This window comes from Lactuca serriola, chromosome 6, assembly GCF_051521515.1.
Source record: "Lactuca serriola cultivar US96UC23 chromosome 6, Lser_US96UC23_V15, whole genome shotgun sequence".
Classification (NCBI taxonomy): Eukaryota; Viridiplantae; Streptophyta; class Magnoliopsida; order Asterales; family Asteraceae; genus Lactuca; species Lactuca serriola.
In genome coordinates this window covers 199,086,684-199,104,215 of record NC_136413.1, presented here as the reverse complement: position 1 = coordinate 199,104,215, position 17,532 = coordinate 199,086,684, and the positions used below count along the sequence as shown (strand labels likewise).

General features: G+C 35.0%; 1 protein-coding gene across 1 annotated transcript; it reads left to right on the top strand.

Moving 5' to 3' along the window:
- The first annotated feature begins 1,641 nt into the window (after nt 1–1,641).
- LOC145057775 (DEAD box RNA helicase family protein) lies at nt 1,642–8,532 on the top strand. Its single transcript, XM_079005670.1, has 8 exons — nt 1,642–1,855; nt 2,313–3,143; nt 3,259–3,429; nt 3,577–3,645; nt 4,149–4,418; nt 4,519–4,869; nt 4,946–5,223; nt 7,236–8,532. Exons 2-8 carry the CDS (start codon nt 2,334–2,336, stop codon nt 8,236–8,238), a joined length of 2,952 nt encoding a protein of 983 aa, XP_078861796.1. The 5' UTR covers nt 1,642–1,855; nt 2,313–2,333; the 3' UTR covers nt 8,239–8,532.
- The last annotated feature ends 9,000 nt before the right edge of the window (nt 8,533–17,532 follow it).

Sequence of the window (17,532 nt, the reverse complement as noted above, 5' to 3'; positions counted from 1 at the left end):
GCACTGTCCTCGGTGTGAAAATCAACTCTTCTCGACTCCTCAATCCCTACACAACATCCTCTCTAGATTACCATTTCATACTCATAACCCTTACAAGGGTCACTAAATTCTAAGTCCAAGTCAAGGTCAAAACCCTGGTCAAGGTCAACTTTGGTCAAAGTCAACATCTGGTTGACTAGACTCGCTGAGTCGGTTCACCAACTCGTCGAGTCCCCTCATCCACGAAAAGCTACAACTTCGTCCCCACTCGTCGAGTCTAGCAAGATCTCGACGAGTTCGCCTTCAACAAATTGAAAAATAAGTAAATATGTCATATGTGTATTTCATACCGCTAAACCACTAATAATATGCATTTAACAAATTGATTTGAAACATGGATTACACATAACAAATCAATAAAAGGGCATGGATTACACATAACACATAAATCGATTTCAAAGAAGGAGAATAATATCGCAAACCTTGCTGATTGTTGGTTATAAAATCAGCCGAATGACAATGACGTTAGATGAGGGTGGTGCTACCGACGGTGGTGTTGGACGGCGGGGCGGGGATGGACGGTGACAACGAAGGAATGGAGGAGTGAGATGGGAGGATCTAGAAGGAATGAGTTGGGAGAAGGGCAACGAGGGAAAAGAAGATACATGCCCGACCCAATAGAAGGGGCAAGTTGGGCAACGACCCCATGCCTCGAGTTGGTTTGGGGTCTCAAAATGAAATATGCTTAATATGCTCTATATAATATTTGTATTATGAAAATCTTCAATGAAGATGCAGACAAGTTGGTATGGAGGTGGTTGCTTTCGATTCCCATCCATGACATTTCAAAAAGCTTTGGTAATATAATATAAAATAGCTATATTAGATTTGAGATCAAAATATCAATTTGTTTATTACCAATCTAATGTAAAAATGAATATAACACTTTCATATTTGAGGACACAAAAAATATAGTTGAATTTTATATTTTTAGAGTTTATCTAAAGAATATTATTTATTTTAATTTTTTATATATTTAATCAATTATATTTATACATGAAAGGATGCATATTTCGATTTAGTTCTATTTTTTTTTTATAAAAAAAACCTAAATCGAACCTAAAAATCCGGTCTAGTTAAAATCCCAAAATAAAACTGCATGTTTTTTAAAAGAGTTCCATTGCTCGATGACTTTGGTTTGGTTCGAAATCAGTGTTCTTTGTACACCCTAGGAGTTGTATTGGTTTTAGCATTCAACAAGGTCCATTTTCTTTATATATATATATATATATATATATATATATATATATATATATATATATATATATATATATATATATATATATATATAATTGCATAATAGTAATAGGAGCCTCCTTTTCATTTTTGCTCGGGGCCTAAATATACGTTTGGATCAGTCCTGAAAAGGTACTTGGTCTCGGTCGGCTTCTTAAACATGACTGAATCGGACATCAATGGACCGAGTCAATAGCTTTTCACCCATATCATACACGTAAACGAACCGCGCCATACAAAAACGTTTGACCGAACCCCTCAGGCACAAAGCAAACAGCCCTTGGTTTTAAAGTCAAATATACCCCTAAAACGTGGTTATGTTCAGACGATGTAATATGCATACGATTAAAGAACGGACCATATAAATGTAGCTTTCAATGAGCACCGGTCTCCCTTTAGTTGCAACCCTAACCCTCAACAACTAATCAGAGAGTGAACAGCCCCAGAAGCGCAGATTATCGGAGGCACCCTTCAAGCCCTAAACACAGATTCAAGCAGCGCTAGATTCTCCCCTCCATCATCCGATATACATCCGCTCTTGGAGAGTTAAAGGCTTATCGGGAGATCGGCTCTAACGAAGGTCACCATTCACCAATAATGCTTTTATAGTTCATATATGAACTCGATTAATTTTCATTAAATGTTACTGTTATACGGTGTTTCATCTTTATATTTTATTGTTTTCCCGCAATATCTGGATTCCGTTCGTTATTAGGTCTTTAATGTATCATTTACGGAGATTGTAGGAGGGGAGAGTTTCAGAAGCGATAGGGGTATCTCAAGATTAACATACTTACCATAGCATATGAGTTGGTATTAGACTTCCACATCGTGCAATCCTAGATATGAGATTCTTGCTTCTTATTTTTTAATACCTTAGTTTCTGGACCTTAAGTCAATTTCTCAAATTCCATGTCGGTATAGTTGATGTAACTCTTGAGCTGAAATAGGAATTTTACTTGCAGAATCTAGATTATTCCAGTTTTAAGTGTATTGATTGTCTTATGCCTTAACATATCTTCATCTTTGAACATCAGGTTGTGAACTTCTATAAAGCTATGGCTGCTGAAGGAGCCTCTGATGCTCTGGGACCTCGTTATGCTACACCTGATCCATCTTTGCCCGAACCTTGGAAGGGTTTAGTTGATGGGAGCTCAGGTGTCTTATACTACTGGAATCCTGAAACTAACATCACCCAATATGAGAAACCTACTGCTTTGCCACCTCCCGTACCCTCAGCATCTAAACCAGCTTCTATATCCACTGCACAACCAAATGGTGTTCCTGGTCAAGGTCAACAGCCACATCAATTAACACAGAACACACAACAATTTACCCCACAACCAGACCAGCAAGGTGGACCTGCTATGCAGCAAATGGGACACCACTTCAGGCCTCAAATGCAACCTCAACAAGGAAATAACATGCCCCAATCACATTCACAGGGCTACCCGTTTCCACATCAACAGATGCAGTATGGAGGGTATCAGCCAAACATGCCTCCTCAACAGATGCAGCAGTATCCTCACCAACAAGACCACAGACCTGCATTCCCTCAGAGAGATGATGGCAACTCACAGACTGGTGCTATAGCTCCACCTGGCCAGGCTACACAATATGGTGGTTCTCAGTTCAGCATGCAACAACAACCTCCGTCTTTCGGTCAACATGGACCAAATTTCCAGAATCAAATGGGTCAACCTTTGTTACATGGTCAGCAGCCAAATGCTCCACCAGTAGGAATGAAAATGGGGTTTGAAGATAATCCACCTGGAAGAGGAGGTGGGAATGATCCCTATTTTAATGCTAAAAATGATGTCCCTAATCAACCTAAGCTTGCAGCAATTCCAATGGCAAGAATGCAGCCGGTAAAGTATTGTATTTTTTATCTTCTCCTATCCATACTTTGGTTTAGTCCTGTTTTCTTTATGAATTTAATCTTGCTGAGCGACTAAGCTATATGATTCCTAATGTAATTTGTAGGAGATGAATCCAGCATCACATAACATGTATGGACAAGCACAAGCTATGGGTGGTCCACCTTATATGAATAATCCTATGATGAGGCCAAATCCATCGGTTATGGCCTCTCCAGATGCTATGAGTCTATCATCTGTTGATGTTTACCGACAGAAACATGATGTTACAGCAACGGTTTGTTTACTGACTTGATACTTATATGGGAATGGTGATGTTTCATGTTGCACAAGATATACTAAACCCCTATCTAATAGAAGCTGGTTTATATTTTGGAATTGTGTCAGAGATATTATTTTACTGATATTGGATTTGATTCGATAGGGTGACAATGTTCCTGCTCCATTCATGTCATTTGAGTCTGCTGGACTCCCACCGGAGTTGTTGAGAGAGGTAAGTCATTCTTCTTGAGAGTTAGAAGATTTTAGTTGTTGTTTACTGGATGTTGATATTCAGTAAAATTTGGTGGATTTGTTTTCTTTACACATTTTAACTTTTAAAGATTAACAGTTTTGACTTGTCGCAGGTGCGATATCTGCTCCAGAGACGGAGCACATGTCGTACTGCTGCAAAATGCAAATGGTGGTTGGCCGGCCCTGCATCCGATTCACACTTTTTTTTTGTGTCTGGGATTTCTGGCTCGCCTCTTTTCTCTTAATTGCACCATTTTCTTGCCTCTCGAGTTGCTTCAGTAAGCAACTCTATACCTAATAAGGCATCCATTTCACAAACTTTTCCTTCTTTTTTTTTGTTCATTTCCGACGTCCTCTGAGTTGTAGGGCTTTCTTTTTAGTTTCTCCAAAAAAGCTTAGGAATCCATCAGATATATCTCTATCTGTTTTGTTAATGCAGTCAGTGTATCAGAGTGTTTATCTATCAACATGATTCTGTTTCAGATACGTGCTGCTGGTTTTGCTTCTCCAACACCTATTCAGGCACAGACATGGCCTATCGCCCTTCAAAACAGGGACATAGTGGCAATTGCAAAGACAGGTTCTGGTAAAACATTGGGGTACCTGATTCCGGCATTCATGCTGCTCAAACGTTGTCACAACAATCCTCAGAATGGACCTACTGTTGTTGTTTTATCTCCCACAAGGGAACTTGCTACTCAAATACAAGATGAAGCCATCAAGTTTGGCCGATCCATTAGGGTCTCTTGCACTGTGAGTCTTGAACTATCACGCTTTTGTTTTGTTTTGTTTTGAAAGTCAGATCATTATTTTGAGTATGGCTATTCTAATGTTTGCTAATGTTGTTGTTCAGTGTCTGTATGGTGGGGCTCCAAAGGGTCCACAACTGAAGGAATTGGAACGAGGGGCAGACATTGTTGTGGCTACTCCTGGTCGACTTAATGACATTCTTGAAATGAGGAAGGTTGATTTTCGTCAGGTTGCACTTCTTGTGCTTGATGAGGCTGATAGGATGCTTGATATGGGTTTTGAACCTCAAATAAGAAAGATTGTGAATGAGATACCTCCTCGCAGGCAAACTCTCATGTATACTGCCACCTGGCCAAAAGAAGTAAGAAAAATAGCTGGTGATCTTCTTGTCAATCCTGTTCAGGTCAACATTGGCAATGCAGATGAGCTTGCTGCAAACAAGTCCATTACACAGGTATGTAAAAAAAGAAAAAAAAATCATTCATGGGAAATATGTAAATATATAATGGAAGTGTTGTGTGATGTTGTAGTATGTTGAAGTGGTTCCTCACATGGAGAAGCAGAGGCGTGTGGAGCAGATTCTGAGATCGGAAGAACGGGGATCGAAAATTATAATATTCTGTTCAACAAAGAAGCTATGTGATCAGTTGACACGAAGTATTGGTCGTAATTTTGGGGCAGCAGCCATTCATGGGGACAAGTCTCAGCAGGAGAGAGATTGGGTTCTCAATCAGTTTCGTTCAGGAAAGTCTCCAATTTTAGTTGCTACAGATGTCGCTGCTCGAGGCCTTGACATCAAGGACGTAAGGTCAGACCCCTTTCCTGCTCCTCCATCAAAATTACAACAACTTCTGCATAAACATAGAGATAATAATTGTATTCCAATAATATTCTAAAATATGCAACGAAATAGATACCATCAATTTAAAATCCCCAAATGGTGTTACTACTTACTGGAAAAGGCTTCACCCTCACCCCAATAAAGATAAAAATGCTATTGCTATCGCCTGCCACATGCATGCTAAATATAGTAAGTATGTTAACATGGGTTAGGCTCCTTAAAAAATATACTTTACTTACTTCAAATATGTAAAAGTAAATACAAGTACTACTGTACGACAATGTATATGAATGCAATGCATGAATAAAGACCTGTATGTATGTACCCACCTCCAAACTCAATCACATAATCTCCAATAGGAAAACTACGGCTTTAGGTTGATATCAACAGTAAGTTTCATGGACCTCCTATTGTTTCCTCACTCATGGGCAGGGCAGGTTGCTCCGAACGAACACACAAATCTCCAAATTCTCACCAAGTTTCCTGACCCACCAAACTCAACTCACACATGCCCCCTTTGACCGATAAGCATTATGTAGTACATGATATATTTAACACCTTAATGTAACACTCTGTGTCAAGTAGTCTGAAAACTCTTACAATTCTAAGTCATGAAGACTAAAAACTCCTTTAAGCTGTTTGCCCACTAGCTGAAAAAGCTAGCTTTTAGCTTATAAATAAATTATCTCAGGCTAGTTTATCAAAAAGCTAGCGTTTAAGCTACTTTTGTGGTCTAACCAAACAACAAGTTGCAATAAGCTAGCTTATGTGTGCCAAACATAGCCAAACTCTCTCTCTCTCTCTCTCTCTCTCTCTCTCTCTCCAGGCAGACACATGAAAAGTTACTCCAGAAATATAACAATATTTATGGTTCAAAACCTGTCATTTACATAACTTAATCCTAGTTTCTCCTATTTAAATCTTGAGATCCTACATTAAGACCATTTACAATCAAATATTACAATCTATGTCCATCTTGACATATTTCATATTTGAATTAATTAAGCATATAACCCAAATAGCAATGTACTTTGAAATGCCAAGGCTTCTCACACACACACACACACACATATATATATATATATATATATATATATATATATATATATATATACCGTCATTTGCATGAAATAACCTTAACAAATAACAACGATTCACTAATCCAAAGTCTTATAAACCAATGATATCACTTTTTCCTTAAATTTCCCATTAAATTATCTATTTTTCCAAAATAGCAACACACTTGGGAGCTGTTTCTTCTTGACCTAATGGGCTTATGAGTTAAGCAATTAATCTGGACAACTGTATATGATTTCTGTTTTACTTAATGTGGAGAAAAATGACTTAACAGGTTAAGCCATAAAACCTGACTTAGGGTCTATTTGGTAAATCGCACTGAAGGCTGAATGTGATGGTTCCCACCTCTTAATGGTTAAGAGAAGGTAATGTGGCTTAATGGTTTAGAGGCCGCATTGAATGCTGAGCGGTTTAGAGGTGACCTCTGAATGGTTCCTTTCAAAAGCTACCAAACAGCCCCGCCCTTAATGTATTGAGACACCAACCCATTTGCTCTTCTTTTCCCTCTCAACTCCTCATGTTAAATTGATGAAATTTTTTAATATTGTGAATTTTTTTTTTTGGAATGGTAAGGATAAAATGGTCACTTAGTCTCATTCACACGGATTATTTAGTCTAGAAAACAAACAAACCTTATGTATACAACACTTTATCCAAAAAGACATCATTACCCCTTTAGCCACTGAAAAAGTCAATTTATTTATTTCTCTAGTCAAGACTTTTAAAATTGTAGCACAAGTAAAGTAAACTTGAAAGAGCAAAGAAAGTTTATCCAATATAAAATCCTGAAATTAAGTTTCCAATCATGCTTAATTAATTTACATTTGATTAACCTCCTTGTATTAATTTAGTTGAACAAGTTTTAAATATATTGTATTTACTGATTGTGACATGTTTTGCAGGGTGGTGATTAATTATGATTTTCCGAATGGTGTTGAGGATTATGTCCACAGGATTGGAAGAACGGGGAGGGCAGGGGCAAAAGGGGTGGCCTACACTTTCTTCTCTGAACAGGACTGGAAACACGCACCCGATCTCATAAAGCTTCTAGAAGGTGCCAATCAGCCTGTACCCAATGAGGTGCGAGACATTGCCACACGTGGTGCCCCTGCTTTTGGTAGAGACAGGGCTGCTGGTGGAGGTGGCCGTTGGGATTCCGGTGGTGGTGGTGGCCGTGGCGGCATGAGGGATGGCGGTGGCTTTAGGGGCGGTCGTGTTGACTCTAGAGACGGAGGGTTTGGCGGACGTGGTGGTGGAGGTGATGGCAGATTTGGTGGGTTTAGTGGGCGTGGGTTTGGGGGGAGAGGTGGCCAGAGAGATGATGGGTTTGGAGGTCGTGGTGGTTTTGGTGGTCGCGGTGGAGGGAGGGATGGGAACTTTGGCGGGCGTGGTGGTGGTGGTGGTAGGGGAATTGGATTTGGTGGAGCGGATGGTGGTTGGGACAGGAATGATAGATTTGGGGGAAGGGGTGGTGGTGGGCGTGGGAGTGGGAGTGTGAGTGTGAGGGGCCGGTTTGATAACAGAAGAGATGGTGATCGTAGCAGCAGGGGAAGGAGTTACAGCAGGAGTCCTGATAGGGTCCGAACATGGAATAGCAGAAGCCGAAGCCGAAGCCGGAGTTACAGTCGGAGTCGGAGTTACAGCCGGAGTCGGAGTCGGAGTCGTAGCTGGTCACGCAGCCGAAGCCGAAGCAGGAGCCGGAGTCCCACACCAGTGAGGCGTGAGAGGCGGCGTGAGTCAAAGTTTGACCAGAAAGAAACCGACCTGCCCCCCGGAGTTCCCCCCCTTGTGCCTTCGGGCAGCCAACAACAAGGTCAAGAGGTATCAGGGGCAGGGGCAGGGGCAGAGGCCCCCCAAATACCATCCCAAGTTGATCCTGGTTTGGATCAGATTGGCCAAGGGTAAGGGTAAAGAGGTAGTTGGAGTATTGGTTATTGTGCTTCTGTTATGAATATGATGATATGGATTAAAAAACGTAAAGTGCATTGATTGTCTGTCTGACTCTGAGAAAGGTTAGGTTGTGTTTTGGATGAATTGCATGATGCACGAGGTTAGTTATATTTTTGGTCCTCTCTGACACTGTAACTGTAGTATGTATGCGTTATGCAATGCTGTTATCTGTGGATTCATCATATAATACCTTAAAACAGATAAGTTATATTTTTATTTATTATTTATATTTATTTATCTTAGGGTGAATGGATGGTTTTTCATGTGTTACATATTGCTATGGTTATGGTCGACCAGATGATAAAATTGTTTGCTGGATGATGTGGAACATAAAGAAAGAATGTTAGGTACGGAAGGTATGAAAATAACACATACTCCTCCGTCAGTCCGTCTACCCTTTGGGTTGGCCTGGATACTGCTGGGAACACTGTTCTCACAAATGGGGAGGGGACGGTTTCGCTTCAACAACCTGAGCATCTTTTTGTTTCTCCTCTCCGTGTTTTTTCTAAATCCAAATTTAGGGGGTGTTTGGATAAATAGATTTTAGCTTATTAGCTTATTGCTTATTTGCTTATTGTGATGAGAATAAACATTTTTTTAAAAATATGTTTGGATCAACTTATTGCGGTGGGAATAAGCAATAAGCATTTAAGTGTTTGGCAAAATAAAACAGCTTATATGACTAACATGACCAATAAGCAATAAGCATTCCCCCTTCCTTATTAAAATCAGCTTATTTTGCTTATTCCTACCGCAATAAGTTGATTTTTAAAGACTCCTATCCAAACATTTAAATTTTGCTTATTGCGGTGGAAGTAAGCAGCTTATTTTTTTTCCTATCCAAACACCCTCTTAATATCTCTCTCTCTCTCTCTCTCTCTCTCTATATATATATATATATATATATATATATATATATATATATATATATATATATAACCGTTCAACCACTTCAAAAATTACACTTTTCTTTTATATCCAACATTTCCTATTCTAAATCCAAATGGATTCTAGTCATAACAAATCCAAAAAACGGGTCAAGCCAGCGAAAAGGTTGAGGAACAGAGGAAGTGGAAACGGCCCACAAGATTTCCCAAATTGATTCATGAAACCAGAATGTCATTATTTAAATTAACTTAATCTTTCATATAAATGAGTTATTACTAGATTAACCTATTTACGTAGTTTTTAATCCAACGAGTTATTACTAGATTAACCTATTTTAGTAGTTTTTAATCCAACCTGGGTTAACCCATCTAAAATAAAATAAAAAAAGTAAATAAGTAACTAAATAAAATTTCAAAGTATGACAAAAGAACAATACATATAAATTGTTCAAATACATTAAAAATGCTTAATTTTGAAATGATTTTGGAAAGTAGCTAGTATTGTCTCGCTAAGAAAAAAATATGGAAACTAGGATTGCATTTTTTATGAAACATAAATAATACTACAACATTATAATTTATAAATTAATACTTAGATTAATATAATTTATAAATTAATACATAGATTAATACATGATAATATTTAAATAATTATTAAATTAAATATATATTAACGTTAAATGGGTTGACAGATTAAAAACATACTCAACTCAATCTATTTAATTAAATGGGTTAGGCGGGTTCATATATTTAACTCAAAGTTTAAATCTTTATTTCTTGTATGGTTCTATGATGTCTTTTTTAGATAGTTTTTTGGAACTGTATCACAATTTTTTTTTGTTACATTCTTGAAGTTGCTCTGTGTAGATCTATGATTCAAGTATGTTTTATATTGTTTTTGAATTCGGTCTGTATAGATTTGTGATTCAAGTTCAAGTATCAGTGTGTTTTGATCGAAAATGTTTAAATGGTAGAATTCTATTATCTGTTGTTTTACTCATTGGATATGTTATACTTGATTTATATATAAATTTGTTTTTTTTTATCGTTCAATCTTGTTATCCTATGATTTTATTATTAGGCTAGGTGTTCTAATCTATACTTTGTTGTTTTGTTGATTGTGTTTGATATTTTTTTGATAATCAAGTTATAATTTGGAGTTAGTAAATGGTTTGTGCAATAATTACTGTGCCTTGTTAGCCTTTTTTTGTATGGCTTTTTTGGTGTTGTTTTATGATCGTAGAATTTCATAATTATGTTCAGGTGCAATCACAAGGTTTAACCCAATATTTAAAAAAATTTGTGAGTTGTAGAATTATTTTATTCTCAACCTAGTCAAAAGTTTTTTTTTATTTAAATTATATATATATATATATATATATATATATATATATATATATATATATATATATATATATATAGAGAGAGAGAGAGAGAGAGAGGTTTAAATGAGAACCATAAAAAGTTAAGAACCACTTTTTTACCTTATAACTTAAATCATCAAACATATTTGATCAATCTTATCTCACAAGACAACTTTTCTCTCATCTTTCTCTCTCTCTCTCTCTCTCTCTCTCTCTCTCTTACCTCCTACCGCTGCCGACGACCACCACCATCGTTGGCATCGTCGCTGTCGCCGAAATACAACGATCTTCAGATCTGGAGCCGCCGCCTTCAGATCTGGTGCATTCGCCTTCAGATCTAGAACCCCCGACTTCAGATCTGTCATTACCACCGAGCGCCACCTCCTTCCACTGCCATCTATCTCACCAGGACCGACTATCATCTTCCATCAGCCGCTTTGCTTTGCTGGAACACCTAGAAAACACTACACTCTATTTTGAAGGCTGAATATGCTTCTTCCCCAAATCTCCAACGTTTCAGATCCGATGAAGCACGGGAAAAAGTCTTCAATCTATTTCGTCGGAATAACAGATGTGCCGGAGTATGAAGCTCTTTGTCGCCTCTAGATGTCTGACCACCTCCAAATCTACTTCTTTATTCAAACAACCACTGGAGACTGCCTTTATCTTCATTTACACCCAATCAATTCAGATCTGATGTAGATCTGAGAATTTGGTGTTATTATATAAAGGTTTTTCTTTTTGTTTCATCATTCCATCGTTGGATCGACATCAGATATGTCCCCCAACCATTGGTGTCATTGTCGAAGCATCAAAAATCGCAAATCGCATTCATCATCCCAACCTACAGGTGCTAATCTTGATCTCATTTTGTTCCAGAACTCTTAAACTTATTTTTTTCTCTGATATGTTCCATCACCGGCGAAATGTTTGTCGAATTTGTACCAGATCTGTTATGTGTCGCCTCCTTCTCATCTATAACTCATTTTCGTCTCTGTCCTTCTTATCTCTGGTCAAAACACCATCAAATCGACATCAGATCTGATGTGTTTGTCCATTTTCAGGTTAGATCTGGTGTGTGTATGGTGTTTACATTGATGGTGCTTACAAAAGGAAGTTTTGAAAAAAAAGATGCACTCAAGGTGTTTGATGAAATGCATCAATAAAATTTGGTAAGTTATTAAGTTGTGAATTTAGTTATGAATGCATATTTTTTTGTATATTAAACAATGAAGTTTGTGTATTTAGCTATGAATTTGTTGTTTAAACTATAAATTGACTATATTAAGCTGTGAGTTTTGTATATTTAACTATGAATTAATTGTATTAAACTGTGAATTGATTGTATTAAAATTTTTAAGTTGATAATATGCTTTTGAATGCATACTTTTTTTTTGTATTAAACAGTGAATTTTCTATATTTAACTATGAATTAAAAGTTTTAAGTTGATAATATGTTTTTCTACTTGCATCTGTTTTTTTGTTTGTTTTTTCTGTTAAATTGTGAATTTGATGTTTTAATCTATAATTTTGTTAATCTTAGTTTTAATTGCTATTAAGTTGTGAATGTATAATTTTTTTTTTAATTAAACTTTGAATTTATTATACTAGTTTGCGAATTTTTATATTAAATTATGTATTAATTGTAGTAAGTGTTTTAAGTTAATAATATGGATGTGAATACTACTTTTTGTGTATTAAAATGTGAATTTAGTGTACTAAGCTGTCATTTTTGTGTTTTAAACTGTGAATTGATTGAATTAAGTTTTGATTTTTTTTAAACTACGAATTGATTGTATTAAGCCGTGAATTTTCTGTTTGAGTTGTAAATTGACTAGATTAAGTTGTGAATTATGTGTATGAAACTATGAAGTTACTTGTATTAAGCTATGAATTTTGTGTATAAACTTTGAATTGATTATATAAAGAGTGTTAAGTTGAAAATATGGTTGTGGATGCATAGTTTTTGTGTAATAAACTTTGAATTTTGTGTACTAAACTGTGATTTGTGTGTTTTAAACTGTGAATTGACTGCATTAAACTATGTATTTTCTTCTTAGACTATGAACAGACTATATTAACCTGTGAATTTTGTGTATTAAATTATGAGTTGATTGTATTAAGTTGTGAATGCATTTGACATTAAGCTGTGATTATTTTATAATTTTTTTGTTTGCTTTTGAAATAATGTAAATTTTATTCACGGCTTAATATATTAAATTCACAATTTAAAATATAGTAAATTACTGAAATCGTCCCCGTGGTTTGGTCAAAATTGTACGTTTGGTCCCTAACTTTTTTTTTTGTACTCGGATCGTCCTTATGGTTTGATTTTGTTGTATTTTTCGTCCCTATGGTTTGATTTTGTTGCATTTTCGTCCCTATGATTTGGTCAAAATTGCACGTTTGGTCCCTAACTTTATGTATGTAAGGGACGAAAACGCAACAAAATCAAACCACATGGACGATCCGAGTGCAAAAAAAAGTTAGGGACCAAACATGCCATTTTGACCAAACCATAGGGAAGATTTTAGTAATTTACTCTTTAAAATATGAATGATTTATGTATAAATTTTTTTATTAATTTTTTTTTTCTGAATATATTTTTTTTTTTCTGTTGTGTAAGTATGTAAGAATACATTAGTTTTAATAATAATTTTGCATTAAATTCAAAATGGGTGAAATAAATGGTTTTATTAGAATGTGAATGTAATATTTAAGTTATTAATGCATGACTTTGTTTACAGATCTGATTTAGAAGACAATAATGGTTGCGATGCAGGTATATGTGGTTGGTGGCAGCTAGGGATGAGTTATAAAACTGAAAAACCGGAACCGGAACCGGTATAACCGAAAAATGTTTAAACGGTCCGGGTATTAGGTTCCAAATGTAGTCTTATCCGGGTTCCGGGTATTTCGGGTACAGGTCCAAAGGGTCCGGGTATTCCGGGTAAAAAAACTGGAACCGGTTTTTGGAATCGGATATGTAAAAACCGGAACCGGGTTTAATGGACCGGAACCGATTTTTGTACGTTTTATAAAGTTTTTGTATAGGATATATTAAATGTAAAAAAGATTATAAGTTGATGGGTATTTTATCATAATCTATCAAAATTTTTAAAAAAATGAATATATACTAGGAATATATTTTTGGTATAAAATTTGTATAAAAAATAGTGTCGGTTAAAGATCAAATATTATTTATACATTTTTTATCTAAAGAAAATGGATATAGGATTGGAGATAGTTGTTTATCATAATCTCAATTTGCATATGAGCTCTCATAATAATAATAATAAAAAAGAGAAAACATTGAAGTAATGGAAAACTCACAGATATGAAGCATGACATTCATCTAACAAAATCTCAGCATATCTCTCATTCCCCTCTCAGGTGAACTTTATTTGTAAGAACCTTAACTTATATGTAATATTAATATTAAATAAATGGTTATAAGTTTGGTTTTATATGTTAAACAATGGTTTAATTAAAAATGGTGATTTCGTTATTGGTTGGAAATTTTGAAAAATTGGCTTATGGTGTTTTATTTGAGTGAATTTGACTATATAATAGTGTATTTGATCAAAAAGAGTGAAATCGAAAGTTTTATTATTTTTAGTATCAATTTGTTTCGTTGGCTTAATGGGTTAAAGTTCTATAAGCTTTTAGCCTATTTACAGTGGATCTTTTACAAAAGGTTATATATTCATTTTGTTGTTTAATTATTCTAACAATTTTTTTTAATTAGAACCTCTAATCATGTTACAATTAACTCATCCCTATGAACGTACATTATATTTCACAATCACATAACTAAAAGCTCATATTTCGCAGTAATATTAAACCAACTTTGTTATATCACGTTACTTTTAAAAAATAGAAAAATCAGTGTCGTCAATAACCTAAATGTAATTTTTTATAACGGTTGAAAGATTATGCGATTGAGGTAATTACAAATAATAATAATAATAATAAAAATAAAAAAATCCAGGTTTTCTGGTTCTAAACCCATTTTCCCGGTTCCACCTTACCCACTTTCCTATTTCCGGGTTTTTCGGTTCTAGACCCACTTTACCCGGTACCGTACCCAGAACCGAATCGGAACCGGTTCCTATATACAGGTCCGGTTTCCGGTTCTAAAAAATCTCGTTAAACGGTTCCGGGTCTGGGTCCATCTGATCCGGGTTTGAACCCACTTTCATCCCTAGTGGCAGCGTGTGGTGGTGATAGTAGTAGAGTTTGAATTTTTGTTTGAGTTTGTGAATTATTATAAAATAGTTTGTATTAAGTTGTGAATTTTGTGAATTAAACTATAAATGAACTGTATAAACTTGTAATTTATATAAGTTGTGTGTTCAAATATGAGAGCATATAAGAATGAAAATATTATACTGCAAAAATTACAATTTTGCCCTTTTTGTATCGAAAAAAAAGAAAAAAAAAAAGATTTTCATATGTTTAATAAGAATATCATGTAAATATTTACTAACTAATCGGGGTTCTTAAGGTTTTTAATCTTTTGTGGTTCTCATTTGAACCATTCCCTATATATATATATATATATATATATATATATATATATATATACACACACACACACACACACACACATAACAACCTCACATAAACTTAAATACTAAACCTCTAAAATATGTCGTTTTAACTTAGTAAATATACCGGTTTGGTTTTCACTTGGTAAATATACCATCCTCGATAACATTTCTTTCCTCCATTTTCGTTTTACCATCCCTGTTTTCTTTTCTCCATTATCGTTTATTATTTCACCTTAGTGAACATTACTTTTTTTCACTGTCACGAAGGTCGAAGATAATCAATATTCTTGCTTCCTTATCAAAATTATTGCATCCATCTTTAATATACATCTGCAAATGTTAATCGTGAATCCTAAACCGCAATCTTTATATAGTAAAATGACGTATTTTCATGAGGTTTTATATCTAAGTTTAGGTGGGTCTGTAATATATATATATATATATATATATATATATATATATATATATATATATATATATATATATATTCTTGTTAAAATTGTTAGACTAGATGTGAATGATAACAAATCGTTCTTGTTTTAAAGTAGTTATGTCTATGATCTCGATAGTCTTGTTTATTGTTAGGATTTTTAATGGAATGTAACAATGTGATAAGAATATTCGTAAAATGTACATGCTACAAACTTTCTTTGTTGAAGTTTTTTTGGGCATGTTCCAACAATGTGTTGAGTTAAGGTTTTTTTTTTTTTTTTTTTAATGTCTTTGTATCAATAATATTTTTGGTGGATGAAGAATTTAAATCTTAGTTCAGTGTTGTAACTTGCTGCAGAAAGTTTATTCTAAATGTTGTTAACCGTGAATGTTGTCATTGTTTGTCATAACATAGTTCCGTTAAAAACAAAAAGTTATTTGTATAAATTGTTAATACCTAGAATTATGTTCTTGTTTTTTTTGAAAAAGTAGTTATTAAGTAACTCAAGAATTTCAATGCAATTTGTAACCTTTGTGCTATGGTATGTGATAATTGTTTTTGACATCTGGTTATGCTTAATTATGTGTTTGCAAACAAACGAAGTATAATAAAAAGATGTACATTTTTTTTCAAGATTCTTATGAAGGATTATGGGATTTTTTTTTTCAACTTCCTTATTAAGGATTATGGAAATTTAAAATATGTTCTCCGTATTGAAATTTCTTGTAATTGAGAATTGGGTTTATTATATTTGAAAATAAGTGTTGCTTAGGTTTGTTACATGTTTTTTAATGGTTTATCAGGATGAAAACCAGCCAACAAATCTATCGGTTTAAATCGGGTAATCAATCTCGAGGGTATAATTTTTTTTTTTTGGTATGGCTTGTTAACCAACATTACATAGTATTGGATATTACTTGGGAAGTTGATTTATTTTTAAATGAAATGGACTCAATTATGGGTAATAGAACTTGGGAGTTAGCTGATCTATCCAAGGGGAGGAGACCCATATGATCCAAATGGATAGATATTCAAGAGAAATATATCATCCAAACGGATCTATATCTTCCTATAAAGGAAGATTAGTTGCTAAAGGCTACATGCAACGAAAAGGGATCAATTATTTTGATTCCTATGCCCCGGTTGCTAGGATTAGTTCTATTAGAACTCTCATAGCAATATCAGCTTTGAAAGAATTGTACATTGATCAAATGGATGTGAAGACAACCTTTCTGAATGGTTATCTTACGGAGGAGATTTACTTGGAGCAACCTGAAGGTTTTGTGATACCTGGACAAAAAAACAAAGTGTGTAGACTTGTTAAATCCTTGTACGAGTTGAAGAAAGCTCGCAAACAGTGGCATGAGATATTTGACACCACTGTGACTGCTTTTGGTTTTCAGCACAACAGTGCTGACAAGTGTATTTATTCCAAATATACATCCGATTACATAGTTGTTATATGTCTTTATGTTGATGATATGTTGATCATTGGCACTCACCTAGAAGGTATTCTTGAGACGAAGAAATACCTATCCTCGAACTTTAAGATCAAAGATCTTGGTGAAGTTGATACAATTCTTGGTATTAAGGTGAAGAGAACAGACGGTCAAATTTCTCTGAGTCAATCTCATTATATAGAGAAAATTCTGACAAAGTTTCAACATTTGAATATTAAGGAATTCAACACTCCTTTTGATTCAAGTGTGAAACTAAACGTGAATTATGGACGAGCAGTGGCTTAACTAGAATATGCAAGTGCAATTGGAAGTATGCAGTATGCTACTCATTGCACTCGACTTGACATCACATTCGCTGTAAGAAAACTAAGTCAGAATATTGTCAATCTAGGGACGGAACACTGGAAGGCAGTAGGTAAAAGGAAAAGTACTTTTGAGTTGACATATCCGTCATCTAACGGAATACTAGAAGGTTATTCTGATGCTAGCCGGATAGATCACACCAGTGATTCAAAATCCACAAGTGGATGGATTTATACTCTAGCTGGTGGT